The following is a 19,399-nucleotide window of genomic DNA, read 5'->3' as shown; positions in this document are numbered from 1 at the left end:
ATCCAGATGTTGGATCGGCTGAGTCGAACTCCTTCTGCACTTCGGGTCAGCCGAACATGCTGAGCATGTTCGGCTGATCCGAAGCCACACGAAGCAAGCCGATGTACGGCTGAAATCAGCCGTACCAGCCTGAAGTGAATAGCCGAACAGTGTTCGGCTCACTTCACTTCTGATCGGTCATTCACTCGGCTGCCCTCGGCAGCTTTGTGCATAGACCCCTAAGTTTTAATGGTCCGTGTATATTTCTGGCATTATATTGCGGAGAGTGCTTAAACCCATAGCAGATGGAAATCAGAAAACAAACACAAGTCTGCATAAATACATTTCTGACACCACCTGCCACAATATGTAGCACCAATATAATTTTCAAAAAGGCTGTAGCATTGATCATTAAAAAAAAGAGCCCTTGAGTTCCAGACATGTGACTTTCCTAGTGTGAGATGATATCATCAGTCTGCTGCAGGCAGGAGGGAGCATTTCTTCAATTTCTTCAGCCAGTGATAAGACTGCGACATTGTGACTTTGTAATATGTCACTAGATGAAAATCTGCCACATGGGCTAATATACAGTATGTCAGGCATTTGTGTATTGACATAATTGTGTCACCTCCAAGCCAGCATCAGTGTAGAAAATAGATGCTAACACTGGATGATGCCTGAACAGTAATGCTAGAGAGAAAATACGGTGCAGGCATTGACTGAGGGAATACTGCATAGCTAATGCTAAGTCCACATTGAGTGATCTGGCTCAAACAGACTGAAATCTGATTTAAAGCGGACCTTCACACTCAAAAATCAAATTGTACCAATGCATCCCTCTATGTATGATGATTAATAATAACGTAGATATGTCACGTGTAAAATGCTGTAATTATGAAATACTTACACTTGCAGAGCATTCACTTCCTGCTTTGAAGGATCAAAATGACTTCAGTTTGCCAAAGCAATGCACACTGGGATTGCCTTGTCATCAGCAGAGCATTTATGGGAAATCTCAACTGTATTCTCATGAGATCTCAGGGAAAGCATTTTCTTCCACTGAGATGATGTGCATGGCCACATGTCCTAGTCACTTGTCTAGTCACATGTGCCAGAAATCAGGAAGTAAAAGGAAAGCTAATAATCTGCCCTTAGTAAACATGGCCACTGTCAGAAGACTGGGAAAGAAAAGACAAACAAGGTATGCAAAGAATACAAAGCTGGCAATTATCTAGAAATATGTGTTTGTAGAGTGTCATTATTTTAGATTGTAAGCTCTCATGGGCAGGGCCCTCCTTACCATCATGTCATGAATTGTATTGTGATTGTAATGTCTTCCTTATATTGTAAAGCGCTGTGCAAACTGTTGGCGCTATATAAATCCTGTATAATAATAATAATAATAAACATGTCTAAAGGTGTGTTTGTTGTTATTTTAAACATATGGGTAAAGGTCCGCTTTAAGTAACTGTATTTACACTGAAAAAGAAATAGGGGATTGACAATAAACCTACTTGTTTTACAAAGGTTTGTGGTGTGGGGCTATCATTCTCATCATTGCTATAATAGTTAGTGAACCACTGACCTGGTGCAAGTTTGCAGTCAGTAAAACTGTACATTGTTAAAAGCAACTCTGCCACTAAAATCAATGTGTGAACAAAATTGTCCCCTTCAAAAAAGACATTTAATTCTAAACTTTCCCTCTGCCTGTGCTGCCTATCTCCACTGCTGCCAAAAAAAATAAAAAATGTCGGTTGAAGAGTCTGCAGAATCCCTCACTTCGTTGGATTCTTGGTCCCCCTGTTGTGCTGAATGTCTTGATCAGCTTCTCCTACATCACCCTTTGTTCTCTAGTGATGTAGGGGTCAGCAGGAGGAACCGCAGCACGCAGTGGGGGCCGAGGAAATTGACACTACCAGAAGTGTCGGATTCTGCAGATTTGACCCCCAGTGATTTCTATTGACTGCAGCAGAGATCAGAGGGCCACTTTTGGTTTAAACATTGACCTTTCCAATAAAGTCACTTTAGACAAGGACAAAAATAACATTCTTAGAAGCTTGCACCCCTTAAATATATGTTGACCAACTCATAGATTAACCAATGTTATGTGAGCTGGAGGATAATATTCTAAAATCAGATTACATGCAATGGGGTTGATTTACTAAAGGCAAAAATGTTTTCACTTTGCAAAGGACATTTCTCTATGTAGGAGAATTTACTCTTTTCATAGTAAATGTGGTGGAAATGCACTTTGCAATGAATACCCAATCGTGTGTAGGGAACATAAAATGAAAACTGTATATTTGCTTGCACATGATTGGATGCATGAAATCAGCAGAGCTTCACCTCATTGACTAAACTAAGGGAACATTCCCTTCCGAAGTGAACAGCTTATTTGCCTTCCAATGTGTTCTTTCTGTGTCTTTCACATCTTAAGAGCTCATCAGTGAAATGCAGTATAATAGGCTTAGAAAAGCCAGTACAAATGTATCTCTCATAACATGAATAATATATTAATATTATTTTATCCTAGTATCATTCAATACCAATTTTACATTCTATTTTAATGTTAAAATATCCCTTTTAAATCTTTTGCCAAACATTTTATTTACTCTACAACATGTAAAAGATTTAAGTGTTCAGCAATTTGTTGCGTGTAATACTGAAACGATTTACTCGTCTTCAGACAATGTCGAGTTGCTTGGCTTGTGGCCAAACAGTCTCTATTTCTCCATATTCTCTGCCAGTATCTTCCATGTGCAGCACATATTCTGGGAAGTGGTATGTGCTCATAAATCCAAGCTGTCCACTACTATTAGCAAACACACAATAGACCTCATATGTTGCCAAGGGGATAGGCTCTTTTCATATAAACTCACTGCATTATCATAGTACATATACAGTATGTAAAGTGTTTTTCCAAAGTCAGTCAATGAAGATCAGAGCAACACAGGTAATGTAGTGTTTGTAACGTGCCTCTGTTAGGAAGACACTTTATAATGAATATTAAGAAAAACAATGATGTGACAGAGAGCATTTGTCCCAGGCTCAGCAGGGCAGTGGTCCACTACTTGGAAGTAATACAATTTTAAAAGCGTGATTCAGCAATAGAGCTCATAGCTTAGCCTCTGATGCTCTAGAAAGTAGATTTGCCTTCACTTCCTCTTCTGTAGACTCAAAGAGTAATGTAGTGAAAGGATATCTTTCCAATGTGAGGGAAATCCCAACTTAGAAAGTTGTCATGGAACAATTGTTCCCATTGGAAGATTTCCCCTCTGTTCCTGTTCAATTTACCCTCACTTTTATTCCTGGTTATCAGGACAATTAGAGGGGGTGAATCACCCTAATGGGGACAAAAAAGCAATGACAACCTGACAGTGATTCTAACCTCCCACCCGTCCATTAAAATTTAAATAAGAACACAGGAAACATTCGTATCCCTTGCAGTGGAGCTACGACCCCACTGCAAGGGTTAGGTGCTCATTTTGGATTAGGGCTGAAAATGAAAAAGTTGTATTCACTCAATCCTCCTAGTCAGCTTGCTCTTAGACCGGCCCCTGGAGCATCTCTCCTCCTCCGCTGCAGTGGTCTTCACATTCGATACACAGTGGGTAGGATGTGAGGACCCTGTGGGACATATCATTACTGCAGTGGAGGAGGAGACAAAAGGCCAGCTCAGGGGACCGAGTGAGTATAACTTTGGTATTTTCAGCCCTAGATGAAGGCCAGCAGTTAACCCTTGCAGTGAGTGAGTAGCTCCACTGCAAGGGTTAATAAAAATGTACCCAGTACATTAAAGAGTTCTTCTTTAAAGAGAGTTTTGCCTTTACTTATTCTTTAGTTTCTCAACAATGCCTATAGCTACCAAGGTGTTTTTTGTGAATGCACAAGTTCACTTTAATCATTTGTTAATACTGGGTGTGCTACATACTGCCAAAAAAATGTAATTTAAGAAAACTGGTTGTACATTTTAGGCCCTGTCCTTCTGCCACACCCCAACTGCATTTGCCAGCAATTCTGGCCTGTCATTTTGCTGATGTGTACTTTATTTCACCAGAACCTCTTTAGGTTTTAGCTGATGTCAACATTGAGAATGGTGGAATCGTTTTAATTATTCTAAATTAAAAATGGGAATTCCCCAATGAAGATTCAAACAACAATGAAAAACAGAGATACATTCAAACCCTTCCCCACTCTATCCTAAACAAATAGAAAGTTTTGCCCGCTTTTTCACTTTAAAGTTATATTTTATTTAAAAGTTTGCATGCACTTTTTAAATGTATTGATTGTTTTTTGCTATTACTGTGTGTTATTTACACCATTTATATATTTCAGGCTGGGTAATGTTTATTAATTATGGCTATGAGGCCTAATTAGCCTAATATTATCACCATAAACAATAACTTATTTGGTTGTCATCACTATAGGGTCTATTCACGAAGCTGTAGAAGGATCTAGCCATAGCTTCGACCGATCCTTCGGCTAGCTTAGGCCCCAGGACCCCTTCGGTTCAGTAGAACTGAAGGGGTGCTGTACGGGCTATTCACTATAGCCTGTACAGCTCCCGAATGTGGCCGAGGGGCTCAGTCGAGCCGAACGCATATGCCTCGACTGAGCCGCGCTGAAAGCCGAAGCTGGCCGAGCGGCCGGCCTTGGCTGGGTGACAGCCTGCTTCTGACAGCTGTGCGAAGCCAGCCGTGATCTTACGGCTGGCTCTGGCCACTTGCAGAGAGATCAGCGTCCCTGGTTACCTGCTAACCAGGGACACTGATCTCCAAACAGCAAACTCTCCCTGGCGCTCCGGGAGTCTCCTGATCCCGGCCGCCAAGGAGGGGAACACTGCTGTTTCTTTTTTTTCTATTCTGACATGGAGCCGTGTCAGAATAGAAGAAAAAAAAATGTTTTTGCCCATTGGAATGCATTGCTAGATTCCTATTGGCTATTTCAATTTGCTATAGCCAATAGTAAACCAGCATTGTACCCACCCTCTGCTGAAGTTCTCCATCAGGTCCTGCAGCAGAGGGCGGGTACAATGCTAGTTTACTATTGGCTATTGCAAATTGAAATAGCCAATAGGAATCTAGCAATGCATTCCAATGGGCAAAAACATTTTTTTTTCTATTCTGACACGGCTCCATGTCAGAATAAAGAAAAATCAGTGTTTCTCTCCTGGGCGGCCGGGAGTGGGAGACTCCCAGAGCACCCGGGAGATTTTTTTTTCTTCCTTTCTTTTTTACGGCAGCAGAACCACCCGGCAATAGAAAAATCGTTTTCTGAAGTGAATAGCCGAACAGTGTTCGGCTCACTTCACTTCAGATCGGTCATTCACTCGGCTGCCTACGGCAGCTTAGTGCATAGACCCCTATGTAAATGATAGACAATACTATAAGGTAAAATTGTATCACTATAAAAAAAAGTATTCCTGAAATTAGTCCTGTGGTATAAATACACTGACATATGATTGCACATCAGAACACAATATAAGCTTCCCAGCACTATTGAATTTATAAAGTAATTGCTCTCAGGTCCAGAGTATATGATGGATGTCTGACTAAGATGTTCTTTGTTTCATTTTCTTAGGAGGATCTAAGATTGGCTAATAATGAGCAATCCAAACACTCAAGCAGGTCTTCCAACAGTCTATGGGAGAAAAAAGATAGGTTTGCCCATTTCCTGGCAGTGAAATGAGTTTTATTAAATAATCTTTAGCAGCCTTACCTCACATTACTATCAAGTTCTTCCATCACAGTCAGTAGGCATGGGGGGCTGGCAAGTTGGTGCCCTTGTGATCAAGCTTTCCCTAAAAAGACAAACATAAGAAATTAAACAATAAATAATAGCATTATTAATATAAATGGTGTGTCTATTACTGTTATGATTTATTTGTGAGTCTGAGCTGCTTGAAAAGCCAATCAACTTCTACAATACGGTTGAGCTTGTCGCCACTCCCTGCTGAACTGAAGATTGTACAAATATTGTACAGGCCTCAGGTTGGAGAGACTAACAGGCAATGGTGAAGTACACACTCTGGACAAGGAATGATCTACTCTGGAGGGAAAGGGAAGGGTAGAAGAGTCAATTTATTGTAAGTGCTATCAACTGTGTTCTGTTTTTACATGTACATATGGCCTTTGGATACAAACATACATACAAAGCCTGCAAGGATATTCAAATCTGCTTTGGCAACAGTGAAGCGCTGTAAATTTAAAGATTTAGGGGTCTATTCACAAAGCTGCCGAAGGATCTGGCCGTAGCTTCGGCCGATCCTTCGGCTAGCTTTGGCACCAGGACCCCTTCGGTTCAGGAGAACCGAGGGGGTGCTGTACGGCTATTCACAATAGCCCGTACAGCTCCCGATCACGGCCGAGCGGCTCAGTCGAGCGCTGAGCCGTGCTGAAAGACGAAGCTGGCCGAGCGGCCGGCCATTGGCCGGCCGACAGCCTGCTTCTGACAGCTGGGCGGAGCCAGCCGTGATCTTACGGCTGGCTCCGGCCACTTTCAGAGAGATCAGCGTCCCTGGTTGCTAACCTGCACTGGTTAATATGGTTGCATGTTTCTACTCACTATCACATTTTATAAACCTAATTTCTTAAGATATCGCTTTACGTTTTAATGTCTTTCTGAAGGGTTCATGCAGTATAATCTGCTGAAAAATTCAAGTCTATCTGTGACCAAAATGCAAAATCATATATTCATTTCCACTTTGAGTTTCTATCAGTTCTAGCCTACTCCTATTATTACAGAGTGCTCTTGAAATGAGTACACTTACTTACTAAATAAGGACAAACTGTACTGCAGTGGCACAGATGCAGTATGCCCTTTAAATATGCACTGCAATATCACCAATTTCATAGAGCCTGCCTTCTAAACTTCAGAGATGTTGGCCAAGAGGACTGCAGGAGCAATAGTCAGTACAGGAAATATCCCACATGTGATATCACTGCTTGCAGGCAGCATTGTGATATAAGATATGTAGGCCTTGGAAATTAAAAGTTAACCACATGCAAGGAATACAGGAAGTTGTTTAAAGAGATGTCCACCAGTTAGGCAGTGCACACAACATGAAAGCAGATTCGAGTAAGCTTATATTGGATTGTCAAAAATAACAATAGTTTGTATTGCTATTATAATGCTGGTGTTATAAAAGGAAAGTGTATGTTGTGAGTTTAGATTTCCTTTAACTGGTAGGAGGCCCAGTGCCTTCTGTTATGTTGACTTTGAAGTGGTTAGGAGATGCTGTGGATTTAGAAATGAAACCTTTCTACCAATGGCAGGTTAATTTAGATTTGAAGCAATGATAATCGTGTAATCCCAGTGATACCAGCAGCAAAGCTATAAATTGACGTATATCGATTACAGAGTCACAACAAAGGCCGCCCATCACATTCCCATTAATCTGTGAATCATGCTCTAAAAGCATTAAATACTGCCATTGGCTGTCATCACAATTAAAAGACTGAAGTTTATTACGTGTCTATAACAAAAGTAGCTTATTAAATGCTGAAGGACTGATCAAAGATTGAAAAGAAGCTGACATGTAGTACAGGCTGCTCTTTTCTTTTTTGAAGCATGTTAATAGTTTTCACAGAGCCATGTAATTGGTTAATTAACTGTAATTACATCTGTTTGAAGCAGAACATGGTTTTGTGATTTAATGCACATAAAATCTAAATTACCCATGATTGAAAGATATCCTTCTTGGTTTAGTCTATCAGCTGTAATAATGATTCTAATGTCAGGGAAACCATTCAGATCGTCCACATTTGCAGTCAGAATGTGTTAAGGGCTTATATAGATGTGTAATTTGAATAATTCACTGGCATGAGATTAAACCCTTGTTGACAAATACCTCATCTGAAAAGGAGTCATTTATCAGAAAAGGGCTATGCATCTGTAAATGTAAACCCACTCACTAAAATCTCATAAGCTTTAACACAATAATGTCATTTCAAAAGTCTTTTTTTCATATTTTTAGAACTGCAGCATTTATTAAAATATTACCTGCTGATCCTGGTCCTTGTTCAGGCTCATTATGTTATAGGATGAGAACTATTTATCCCTCCAATTGTACTCCTTCACCATGTCCCTCTGTCACATAGGCTTCTGATGGAGACTATAGCAAGCCGATGTACGGCTGATTTCAGCCGATGTACGGCTGAAATCAGCCGTACCAGCCTGAAGTGAATAGCCGAACAGTGTTCGGCTCACTTCACTTCTGATCGGTCATTCACTCGGCTGCCCTCGGCAGCTTTGTGAATAGACCCGTTAATGTAACTTATCTTCTATTTAGGAAGGGAAATGTAAGCTTTCAAAAACTAAGATGAGCAGTTTGTTTTCGCATTAAAATTCTCCCTGACCCTGAAGGGAAATGTAAGCCTTTAAAAAACTGAGATGAGCAGTCTGTTCTATAATTAAAATCCTCCCTGACCCGAAAGTATTGCAATAGCAAAGTAATTGTGTAGAATTGTGATGTTCATCATTAGCATCCACCAGATTTCTCACTTGTGCTGATTGTTCATCCCTAGCTGGCATACCCAGAAAATGAGGGACCATAGAATCAGAGCTAGCACACTTGTATTTATAAATCTTTTTTCCATGGTTTAAGCATATAAATTGAGGTACACTCATAATAATCTAAATTAGCCTTTCTCAATCCTTGTGTCATAGTACAACTCTTGAAATAATTTCCAGGTCTTAAGTAAGCCCTGCTAAAACAAATGTATTTGGAGTCAGCAGGAGAAATGCCCCTTACAATGATGGATAGAAGAACTTTCATTAGTAAATGCAATAAATTACAGACAGCTAAAAATATCTCTGGTGATTGGTTCTGCCAAGGGGCATAGGCTTTAGAACTATACAGGCATCATCAAGTGGGAGGTCAATCAGCCACAGCTTAAGGAACCTTTGGAGGAACCCTAAGCTTTCACGGATCCCTAGTTGAGAATTACTAATTTAGATCAAATCCCATGCCTAATATGGTCTCTACTTACAGCTCTTCTCACAGTGGTAAAGGAAAAAGCATTCACATCTGCAAGAATCAATATATTCATAACAAAGTCTGCAGGACATATTGCAAGTGAAAATGCAGGTATGGAGAATATGATATAACAGAGTAAAATATGGCATTTCCCTTTTTTAAAAATTATGAAGGTTTTTGGGGTACTTTTAATTGCCGTATCTCATTTGTATAAGCTCTCAAAAAAACAAAAACAACATGCCTTTTATTTTAAAATGTCAAATGTGTGATATAAGGATATGGTCATTTATGGTCTGGAAGGGGTACCCTTTGCCAAAAACAAATTCCGTCCTCTAGCCACATGACCAGGGTTTCAGTAAGAGTCACATGGCTTTTGCCACTGCAGAGGATCTTGGGGAACTGTCCTCATGAGACTTCAGGCAGACATTTGTTTAAAAGCCTTTGTCAGAAACATAACTGAAGCTCAGCTAGTCTTCAAATTGCCCTCCGTCTATATTATGCTGAAATGTACAATTAGACATACTACTATAAAGGTGAAAGGATAACGCAGGTTCCCTCTAGAATATATGATTGTCTTCAACTGCAAATAATAAATTATCACTAAACTGGCAAACACCACTTTGAGTCAGCTAATAGTAAATAACAACTGAATATGACACACAAGATGTAGACCAATTTAGAAGATATCATCTGACATAAACTTTGACAACCAAATCTGTGGATTTGGAGAATATGGACCTATGATCTGCTTCACCGGTCAAGTTATCTGTCATAGATCACTGGCATTAAATGGACTGTGAAAAGGGTTATTTAAAACTCTTACTTGTCCACCTTCATAATGCATGCTCTGTTTGAAGTGCAGGTCCTTTTCTGCCTCACACTTGAATGAGGGCAGGTCTTCCACGCACCCTCAGTGACTTGATGTTACTTACTATTGATATTGATATTGTGGTGTATCATCATGACATAGTTGCTCTTATTTGAATCTCATGTTGAATAAAGTGTCAGTGCCATTCAAAAAAGGGTGTCCATGTTATGATACCTGTACATGTCCATTCATTTGTACAAAATTCTAGTGGGAGGAGAACCCATTTACCAAAACACGGCTTGAGGTAAAGAAGAGCACTGGTAAGGGGTCCAAAGTATACCAGGGATAGGTAAGAGACCCAATCTTTGGAAGCTTCTGTATGCAAGAAATAAAGAAAAAAGTGGTCGAAAGGATCTATTTACAAGTTTGTGATATTGTCAGGCCCCATCTCGCAATTCAAGAAAAATCTCCTCCGTTTTTTTGTTTCCTCAGCTCGCTCTGAGGAAAATGGGAAAACTTGTTGGGATTGACCATTACTCAAGATTTAAATGGAGAGTATATGGTGCTCAGCGTTAAGGTCTTCTATATGCTCCATATATAAAGATAATCAGTATATGATCCTGTATCATTGGTACCATACTCCCGAATTTCTTCAAAATATTTATCCCAATGTTTCGTCACTATGTTGGCGTTGTCGGACCCATGCTGGTTCTCTTTTCCATATCTTTTCGCACTGTGGTTGAATCAGGAGGAGTGTTCAAACTCTTCTGGAGGTCCTTCTTCACCGTAAATGTCCTTTGGTTCCTCTACATTATTTACTGGGCCTACCCTTAGAGGGGGCACATAAGTTTACAAAAAAATTAGCCTCACATGTATTGATGGCAGCTCGTTGCCTTATAGCTTTACATTGGAAGCGCGGTACTCCACCCTGTGATACGGATCTATATAATAGAATAAAAGACGTTCAAAAATTGGAATACTTCATGGCTAGGCTGAACAACACCATGATCACCTACACCAAAATCTGGGAACCCTGGGATGCTTTGGAGGAAGCTGTCTCTAGTGGTTAGAAGAGACAGGTACTTATATGTACTATCTTTGAGGTCCGAGACGAGGTTGGTATCTCTTTTCCTAACTCTACTCCTTTTTTCTTCTTTTCTATATTTTTTACTTGGCTTTGTTCTTATGATTTTATATCTACTGTGTATAAAGTATTGGACTTAAGGCTATATTTTACATATTTTCTCAAGGAATTACTTGCTGCAACTTTTATATGCTAACCAAGGTGATAGTATTTGTGCCTCCTGATGTTCATACACAATTTATTTTTTATACATAAGTAATGCAATACCTGAGATAATACTATCTCTTTTGATAAGGAATATATTCTACAGTTTGCTTGATTTGTATTGTTCACTACCGTGTAATATTGTGATGGCATCGACCATAGTATTTTGTGTACTGTTTCTTGTTTTTATTTTAATGAAAATAAAAACTGTTATTCAGAAAAAATATATAAAATAGGGCTGAATTTCCACCGCAGTACATTTTTGTCTGCCACTACATGTCCTGAGCCTGATCTCCATCATCATCTAACCCACTTTCGCTGAGTCTAGGGTGTCCTACATTCATGCCAGCCTGTTCCTGGACATTGAAAGCAGAGGCAGCACAGCAATGAGCTTATCTCTCTGTCACTGTGCTTTTTTCTCCTCAGCATGCTTCCTGTCAGCACATAAACAGTTTGGCTCCTTATACTACTCTCACACTCCAGCCCTTCTGTACAGGACTGCAAAATCCAATATATAATTTCATCCAAACATAGCTTCTATGGATCCCCAGAACCTTGGGGTGAGGATGAGGAGGGACAGCAGAGATGCATCTAAACGGTAAGTTATCACAAACCGTGGAAGCCATGTTTGGATGGAAATAAATTGGATTTTCATATATATAATGAATTATATAGTTTGGTGCACAATATTATGAAGTGGTGCATGTATTAATAAAATTGGTTATGTGCAGCTTATACCACATCTTATGGGATTGTCATTTTTTGAGAAGCTTCTGGAGGGAGATTTTTAAAAGAATCTAAGATATAACAGGGATCTTTGTAGGTCCTGACCTATCTTTAGCCATTCTTTCTATTGGAATAGAATAAAATGTTCCCACCCACAGCTTGGTAATTCATATATTGCTAGCAGCTAAATTAACTATAGTCAGACATTGGAAGAATACTTTAGCCCCCTCTATTAGTGAAACTTTCTTAATTGTTAAATTGCACCATCAGTATAAAATAATCTTATTCTTTAGGGACGGATCTATAGCTATATTTGATTGCACATGGTATCCGTGGGTCCATTGGTCTAACTCCTCCATGCCTCTGTATAAGTAATTTTGAACTGCTAATCACTTACTCACTTATTATTGCTTGGAATTCTTGGGTACTGTTCAAGTTTTTTTAATTTATTCTGTTGGTTATTTGTATTGTATACTGTGCCATTTTTGATGTGTCATATTCTTGTTAAAAACGTTTATTAAAAACCCATTAAAATAAAAAATAAAATTGGTTTATTTTAGAAAAAAACCTAGCTGTCCCCTAAAGAAGCGTATTTAGAACGCAAGAATAATCTTCTCATTTAATACAATGCAAGACAAGATGGTAAAGAGGGCCCTGCCCGTGAGGGCCTACAATCTAAAAGGGATGGGCCGGTGATACATGAGGAGGTAGCTTTGTGGGGATGAATTGTTTGAGAATGTGATGGTTCAGTGGTTAGGTTGAGGTGGGATAGGCTTCCCCGAAGAGATGATTCATATTTTTTAACTGCTGCGATAAAAGTGTAAACAGCAATAATGAGTACAATAAGTCAACTCTCCTTGGGCAGATATTTAGGCATTCAGTAGTTTAAGCAAATTTCATTAATAACCCCCAGGGCATAATGAATGCAGAATCGAGCATTACAGTTATATGAACACAATGGTAATTCAACAGGTTCACACAAAAAAGTGTTTAATCAGCAAAGGTACACCTTGTATGCAATGTAATGCTGGCTATAGTCAATCTGTTTTACTTCTGAAGAGAACAGGAGGTTAAAGCAGGATTTAATTACTATGGGTATTTCCACGAAGACAACAATGATCAGCTTAGTAGTTTACAAACATCCATTAATTTGGTACTTAACAGTGGCTTGGTAAATGAAAAGATTAATGTCTATTTAATTACCCATACTACATAGTATCCTTGCTTTTTATTTAAAAGCCAATTTAAAAGTTACTGGCTGCACAGCCAAGAGAACACTGTAATGTTGTTCTTGGTGAAGAACTGTAGACAAATGTAATAACTCTTCTATTCTATGCATATTAAATAAAAAGACCTGGATTATCACATAGCTAAGATGGTGGAAACCTAGTGTTTTATTTATGCAAAAAATGAGATATCACTATACATACAGTATATGCATGAATGTATGTTTCCAGTTACAAAACATACTCATAAACACCACTACAATCGCTGATCCAGTGCTCTTTGGAAGTGTTGGGTGTTAGTGAAGGCTGCCAGATAGACTTGCTCCAACTCCTACCTTCCATGACCAAACAATGCAGAAAAGCAGTCGAATTCTGTCTACCAACATGTAAATGGCATTATTGTATCCCCCTCCGCGAAGCTAGAGATAATACACTGAAAACTTTGACCATACTGCAATATGCCAAATCACACAAAATTCCCCTATGCCTACTTTCGGTCGACGCTGAGAAGGCATTTGACCGCCTCAATTGGGACTTCCTCTTCCTCACTCTTGAACAAATTGGCCTTCCACCCCCCGTCATTTCCCATATCAAAGCCCTTTATCATTGTCCCACAGCTAGAGTACGCATCAATGGTCTGCTCTCCGACCCCATACACATACACAACGGTACGCGACAAGGATGCCCCTTATCACCATTCTTATATGTCCTTGCAATGGAACACCTAGCAGAAGCCATCAGATTGAATCCCTCAATTCAAGGTATCCCGATAGCCAATACCCAGCACAAAATGAGTCTCTATGCTGATGACCTATTATTATATATCAAGAACCCAAGAATTGCCTTCCCATCCCTCCTAGCAGAATTTAGCAAGTTCGGTAGAGTCAGTCACTTTAAAGTCAACCTTCATAAAACAGAAGCCCTCAACATATCCCTACCTCCACTTGAAGTCTCATCCCTCCGAAACCAATTTCCATTTCCCTGGCAATCCCAACATATCAAATACTTGGGGATCCTCATCTCCTCCGACCTTGAGGACCTTTATAGACTTAATTACTTACCGCTTCTTCACAAAACCATCCGTAAACTACGATACTGGAGCTCTCTCAAACACACGTGGTCAGGACGAATGTCCCTCTTCAAAATGGATGTTCTGCCCCGCTTCCTATACCTATTTCAAACAGTTCCCATTTCAATACCAGCCCCCTTCTTTAAACAACTAAAATCATCTCTCCTTAAATATATCTGGGCCCACAAACCAGCCAGATTGAGATACTCCATTCTCATCCGCCGAAAAGAGAAGGGCGGGATGGGACTTCCTGATCTAAAAACTTATCATAAAGCCGCCTTGCTGACCCACATTCTCGATCGAACATTTCACATGGAGCACAAACTATGGGTAACCATAGAGACCCACATATCTCCACTTCTACCGAGCTCCTTACCTTGGGTCTTACCCTCTCTCAGACCAAAAAAGGTTCTTTTGCCGTTCTGCCTACCCCCCCTCCTGAAGACCTGGGATGCCCTCCTCAAAGATAGCTGCCTATCACAACACACGGGCCCAATGTCTCCACTGCTAGGTAACCCTTCCTTCCCCCCAGGAAGAACCACACCCTCCTTCCTTTTATGGACACGCTCAAAACCATCCCCCATCTACTCAGCCCTCTCATCCAATGGGATCAAAACCTTGACTGACTTGCTCCCCGAGAGTGGGGAGTTTCCGGGCCGATGGCTCCAATATCTACAGGTGTGTAGTTTTTACCGCTCACTATCCTCTCAAACAAATCTTCATAGACCACTCACCTCCTTTGAAGCCATCTGCCTGTCGCCCAATCCTCCTACTCATACCATCTCACTGTTATACTGCCTATTAATATCGATACAATCCTCCTCACGTCCATATTTTGTGAAAGCCTGGGAACGGGACCTTGCTCAGGATCTCACTGATGAAGAGGTTAGATCCGCGTTTCTCTTCACACATAAAATCTCTCTCGCCAGCTCGGTTCAGGAAACGAGCTACAAACTACTAACGAGATGGTACCGCTCTCCCAGTCTCCTTCAACAAGTTTTTCCAGGCTCATCCTCACTATGTTGGAGATGCTCTTCACAAACTGGTTCTTTATATCACATCTGGTGGTCTTGTCCACTGATCACGCCCTTCTGGAACAACATTTTTCAAATTTATCGACAAGTGACTGGCTCTGACCTCAGTCCATCTCCCAAAATTGCTCTTTTATCCATCTTCCCAGGCCCCATCTCGCAATTCAAGAAAAATCTCCTCCGTTTTTTTGTTTCCTCAGCTCGCTCTGAGGAAAATGGGAAAACTTGTTGGGATTGACCATTACTCAAGATTTAAATGGAGAGTATATGGTGCTCAGCGTTAAGGTCTTCTATATGCTCCATATATAAAGATAATCAGTATATGATCCTGTATCATTGGTACCATACTCCCGAATTTCTTCAAAATATTTATCCCAATGTTTCGTCACTATGTTGGCGTTGTCGGACCCATGCTGGTTCTCTTTTCCATATCTTTTCGCACTGTGGTTGAATCAGGAGGAGTGTTCAAACTCTTCTGGAGGTCCTTCTTCACCGTAAATGTCCTTTGGTTCCTCTACATTATTTACTGGGCCTACCCTTAGAGGGGGCACATAAGTTTACAAAAAAATTAGCCTCACATGTATTGATGGCAGCTCGTTGCCTTATAGCTTTACATTGGAAGCGCGGTACTCCACCCTGTGATACGGATCTATATAATAGAATAAAAGACGTTCAAAAATTGGAATACTTCATGGCTAGGCTGAACAACACCATGATCACCTACACCAAAATCTGGGAACCCTGGGATGCTTTGGAGGAAGCTGTCTCTAGTGGTTAGAAGAGACAGATACTTATATGTACTATCTTTGAGGTCCGAGACGAGGTTGGTATCTCTTTTCCTAACTCTACTCCTTTTTTCTTCTTTTCTATATTTTTTACTTGGCTTTGTTCTTATGATTTTATATCTACTGTGTATAAAGTATTGGACTTAAGGCTATATTTTACATATTTTCTCAAGGAATTACTTGCTGCAACTTTTATATGCTAACCAAGGTGATAGTATTTGTGCCTCCTGATGTTCATACACAATTTATTTTTTATATATAAGTAATGCAATACCTGAGATAATACTATCTCTTTTGATAAGGAATATATTCTACAGTTTGCTTGATTTGTATTGTTCACTACCGTGTAATATTGTGATGGCATCGACCATAGTATTTTGTGTACTGTTTCTTGTTTTTATTTTAATGAAAATAAAAACTGTTATTCAGAAAAAATATATAAAATAGGGCTGAATTTCCACCGCAGTACATTTTTGTCTGCCACTACATGTCCTGAGCCTGATCTCCATCATCATCTAACCCACTTTCGCTGAGTCTAGGGTGTCCTACATTCATGCCAGCCTGTTCCTGGACATTGAAAGCAGAGGCAGCACAGCAATGAGCTTATCTCTCTGTCACTGTGCTTTTTTCTCCTCAGCATGCTTCCTGTCAGCACATAAACAGTTTGGCTCCTTATACTACTCTCACACTCCAGCCCTTCTGTACAGGACTGCAAAATCCAATATATAATTTCATCCAAACATAGCTTCTATGGATCCCCAGAACCTTGGGGTGAGGATGAGGAGGGACAGCAGAGATGCATCTAAACGGTAAGTTATCACAAACCGTGGAAGCCATGTTTGGATGGAAATAAATTGGATTTTCATATATATAATGAATTATATAGTTTGGTGCACAATATTATGAAGTGGTGCATGTATTAATAAAATTGGTTATGTGCAGCTTATACCACATCTTATGGGATTGTCATTTTTTGAGAAGCTTCTGGAGGGAGATTTTTAAAAGAATCTCAGATATAACAGGGATCTTTGTAGGTCCTGACCTATCTTTAGCCATTCTTTCTATTGGAATAGAATAAAATGTTCCCACCCACAGCTTGGTAATTCATATATTGCTAGCAGCTAAATTAACTATAGTCAGACATTGGAAGAATACTTTAGCCCCCTCTATTAGTGAAACTTTCTTAATTGTTAAATTGCACCATCAGTATAAAATAATCTTATTCTTTAGGGACGGATCTATAGCTATATTTGATTGCACATGGTATCCGTGGGTCCATTGGTCTAACTCCTCCATGCCTCTGTATAAGTAATTTTGAACTGCTAATCACTTACTCACTTATTATTGCTTGGAATTCTTGGGTACTGTTCAAGTTTTTTTAATTTATTCTGTTGGTTATTTGTATTGTATACTGTGCCATTTTTGATGTGTCATATTCTTGTTAAAAACGTTTATTAAAAACCCATTAAAATAAAAAATAAGAAAATAAAAAATAAAATTGGTTTATTTTAGAAAAAAACCTAGCTGTCCCCTAAAGAAGCGTATTTAGAACGCAAGAATAATCTTCTCATTTAATACAATGCAAGACAAGATGGTAAAGAGGGCCCTGCCCGTGAGGGCCTACAATCTAAAAGGGATGGGCCGGTGATACATGAGGAGGTAGCTTTGTGGGGATGAATTGTTTGAGAATGTGATGGTTCAGTGGTTAGGTTGAGGTGGGATAGGCTTCCCCGAAGAGATGATTCATATTTTTTAACTGCTGCGATAAAAATGTAAACAGCAATAATGAGTACAATAAGTCAACTCTCCTTGGGCAGATATTTAGGCATTCAGTAGTTTAAGCAAATTTCATTAATAACCCCCAGGGCATAATGAATGCAGAATCGAGCATTACAGTTATAGGAACACAATGGTAATTCAACAGGTTCACACAAAAAAATGTGTTTAATCAGCAAAGGTACACCTTGTATGCAATGTAATGGTAGGCTATAGTCAATCTGTTTTACTTCTGAAGAGAACAGGAGGTTAAAGCAGGATTTAATTACTATGGGTATTTCCACGAAGACAACAATGATCAGCTTAGTAGTTTACAAACATCCATTAATTTGGTACTTAACAGTGGCTTGGTAAATGAAAAGATTAATGTCTATTTAATTACCCATACTACATAGTATCCTTGCTTTTTATTTAAAAGCCAATTTAAAAGTTACTGGCTGCACAGCCAAGAGAACACTGTAATGTTGTTCTTGGTGAAGAACTGTAGACAAATGTAATAACTCTTCTATTCTATGCATATTAAATAAAAAGACCTGGATTATCACATAGCTAAGATGGTGGAAACCTAGTGTTTTATTTATGCAAAAAATGAGATATCACTATACATACAGTATATGCATGAATGTATGTTTCCAGTTACAAAACATACTCATAAACACCACTACAATCGCTGATCCAGTGCTCTTTGGAAGTGTTGGGTGTTAGTGAAGGCTGCCAGATAGACTTGCTCCAACTCCTACCTTCCATGACCAAACAATGCAGAAAAGCAGTCGAATTCTGTCTACCAACATGTAAATGGCATTATTGCACTCAAGAGTAAATGGACCAGGACCCCACTCTCTGATATGTTTCACCCAATGGGCTTAATCAGAACATATAACCCTTCCTTGCTCTACCAAAAATGTGTTTTTGTTGGGGCAGCATTAAATACATTTTCCATCACTTCCTGTTCTGACAGTAAGTAAGGTTGGATATCTCAGGTTTTTATTGCCATCTGTACTGACACAGATGGCAATAAAAACCAGACAGAAATGTTAAAGCCCAGCTTTATGCTGCAGACTCCCTGCACAAATCACCCCCTCCCATGTTGTCCCCCCTCCGCATGTTTTTATATTTACCTCTTCTGAAGTCATCACGCCAGTCCCTTGATGCTGCAAAGTTCTCTTAGCCTTTTCTCCAGGCTAGGTAGTCCTTACTGATGCAGAGAGTGGTGTTGATGACATCAGTGTCCTCTGCTGCACTAGTCAAGTGTAAATCAAAGGCACTGGTGCTATGGTGCTGCCCCTCAAGGGGGTGGGACCTCAGTGCCTTGCAGTCATAGTATATGCTCAGTCTACTGGGTTGGATGACACTGGGTGGAGGACATCTCTGGGTAAAAGGTAAGTATTGCTGCCTGAGCTGTTTTTTCAACACAGGCTGGGGGATCTAACAAACAGAGCTTGCTAATTAGAGAAGGGAAGACAGAGATGACCTTATCAATTAGCCACTGCTCCTTTACCATCCAATTTCAGTTTTTACCAAATATGTTGCTTTGACTGCAATGGAGAAAAGTGAATGATCAGTTCAAGTGTTTGTCATGGGTGATTAGAAAAAAAGCTAAACCACATTACAAGTCTTTTGGTTGGCAAGATGATTCACAAATATGTGTTTCAACTGTTTTCCCACACTTATCTTTAAAGCGGGAACTCCTATTTCCTTTTGAATACTATCAAATCCTAGTGAAATACCTTCATA

General features: G+C 39.7%; 1 protein-coding gene across 1 annotated transcript in view; it reads right to left on the bottom strand.

Annotated features, from left to right (window-relative positions):
* The window catches only part of HTR4 (5-hydroxytryptamine receptor 4), a 341,073-nt gene that overhangs the window by 152,925 nt on the left and 168,749 nt on the right, over nt 1–19,399 (bottom strand). Inside the window, exon 2 of the mRNA XM_018553049.1 lies at nt 5,698–5,779. Within this exon, the coding sequence (XP_018408551.1) occupies nt 5,698–5,723 (26 nt within the window). The 5' untranslated portion in view covers nt 5,724–5,779. The remainder of the gene's footprint in view (nt 1–5,697; nt 5,780–19,399) is intronic.

Source organism: Nanorana parkeri, unplaced genomic scaffold (assembly GCF_000935625.1).
Source record: "Nanorana parkeri isolate BGI_ZX_2015 unplaced genomic scaffold, ASM93562v1 scaffold107, whole genome shotgun sequence".
In the NCBI taxonomy this organism is placed as follows: Eukaryota; Metazoa; Chordata; class Amphibia; order Anura; family Dicroglossidae; genus Nanorana; species Nanorana parkeri.
This window is presented reverse-complemented; position numbering and strand designations above follow the sequence as displayed.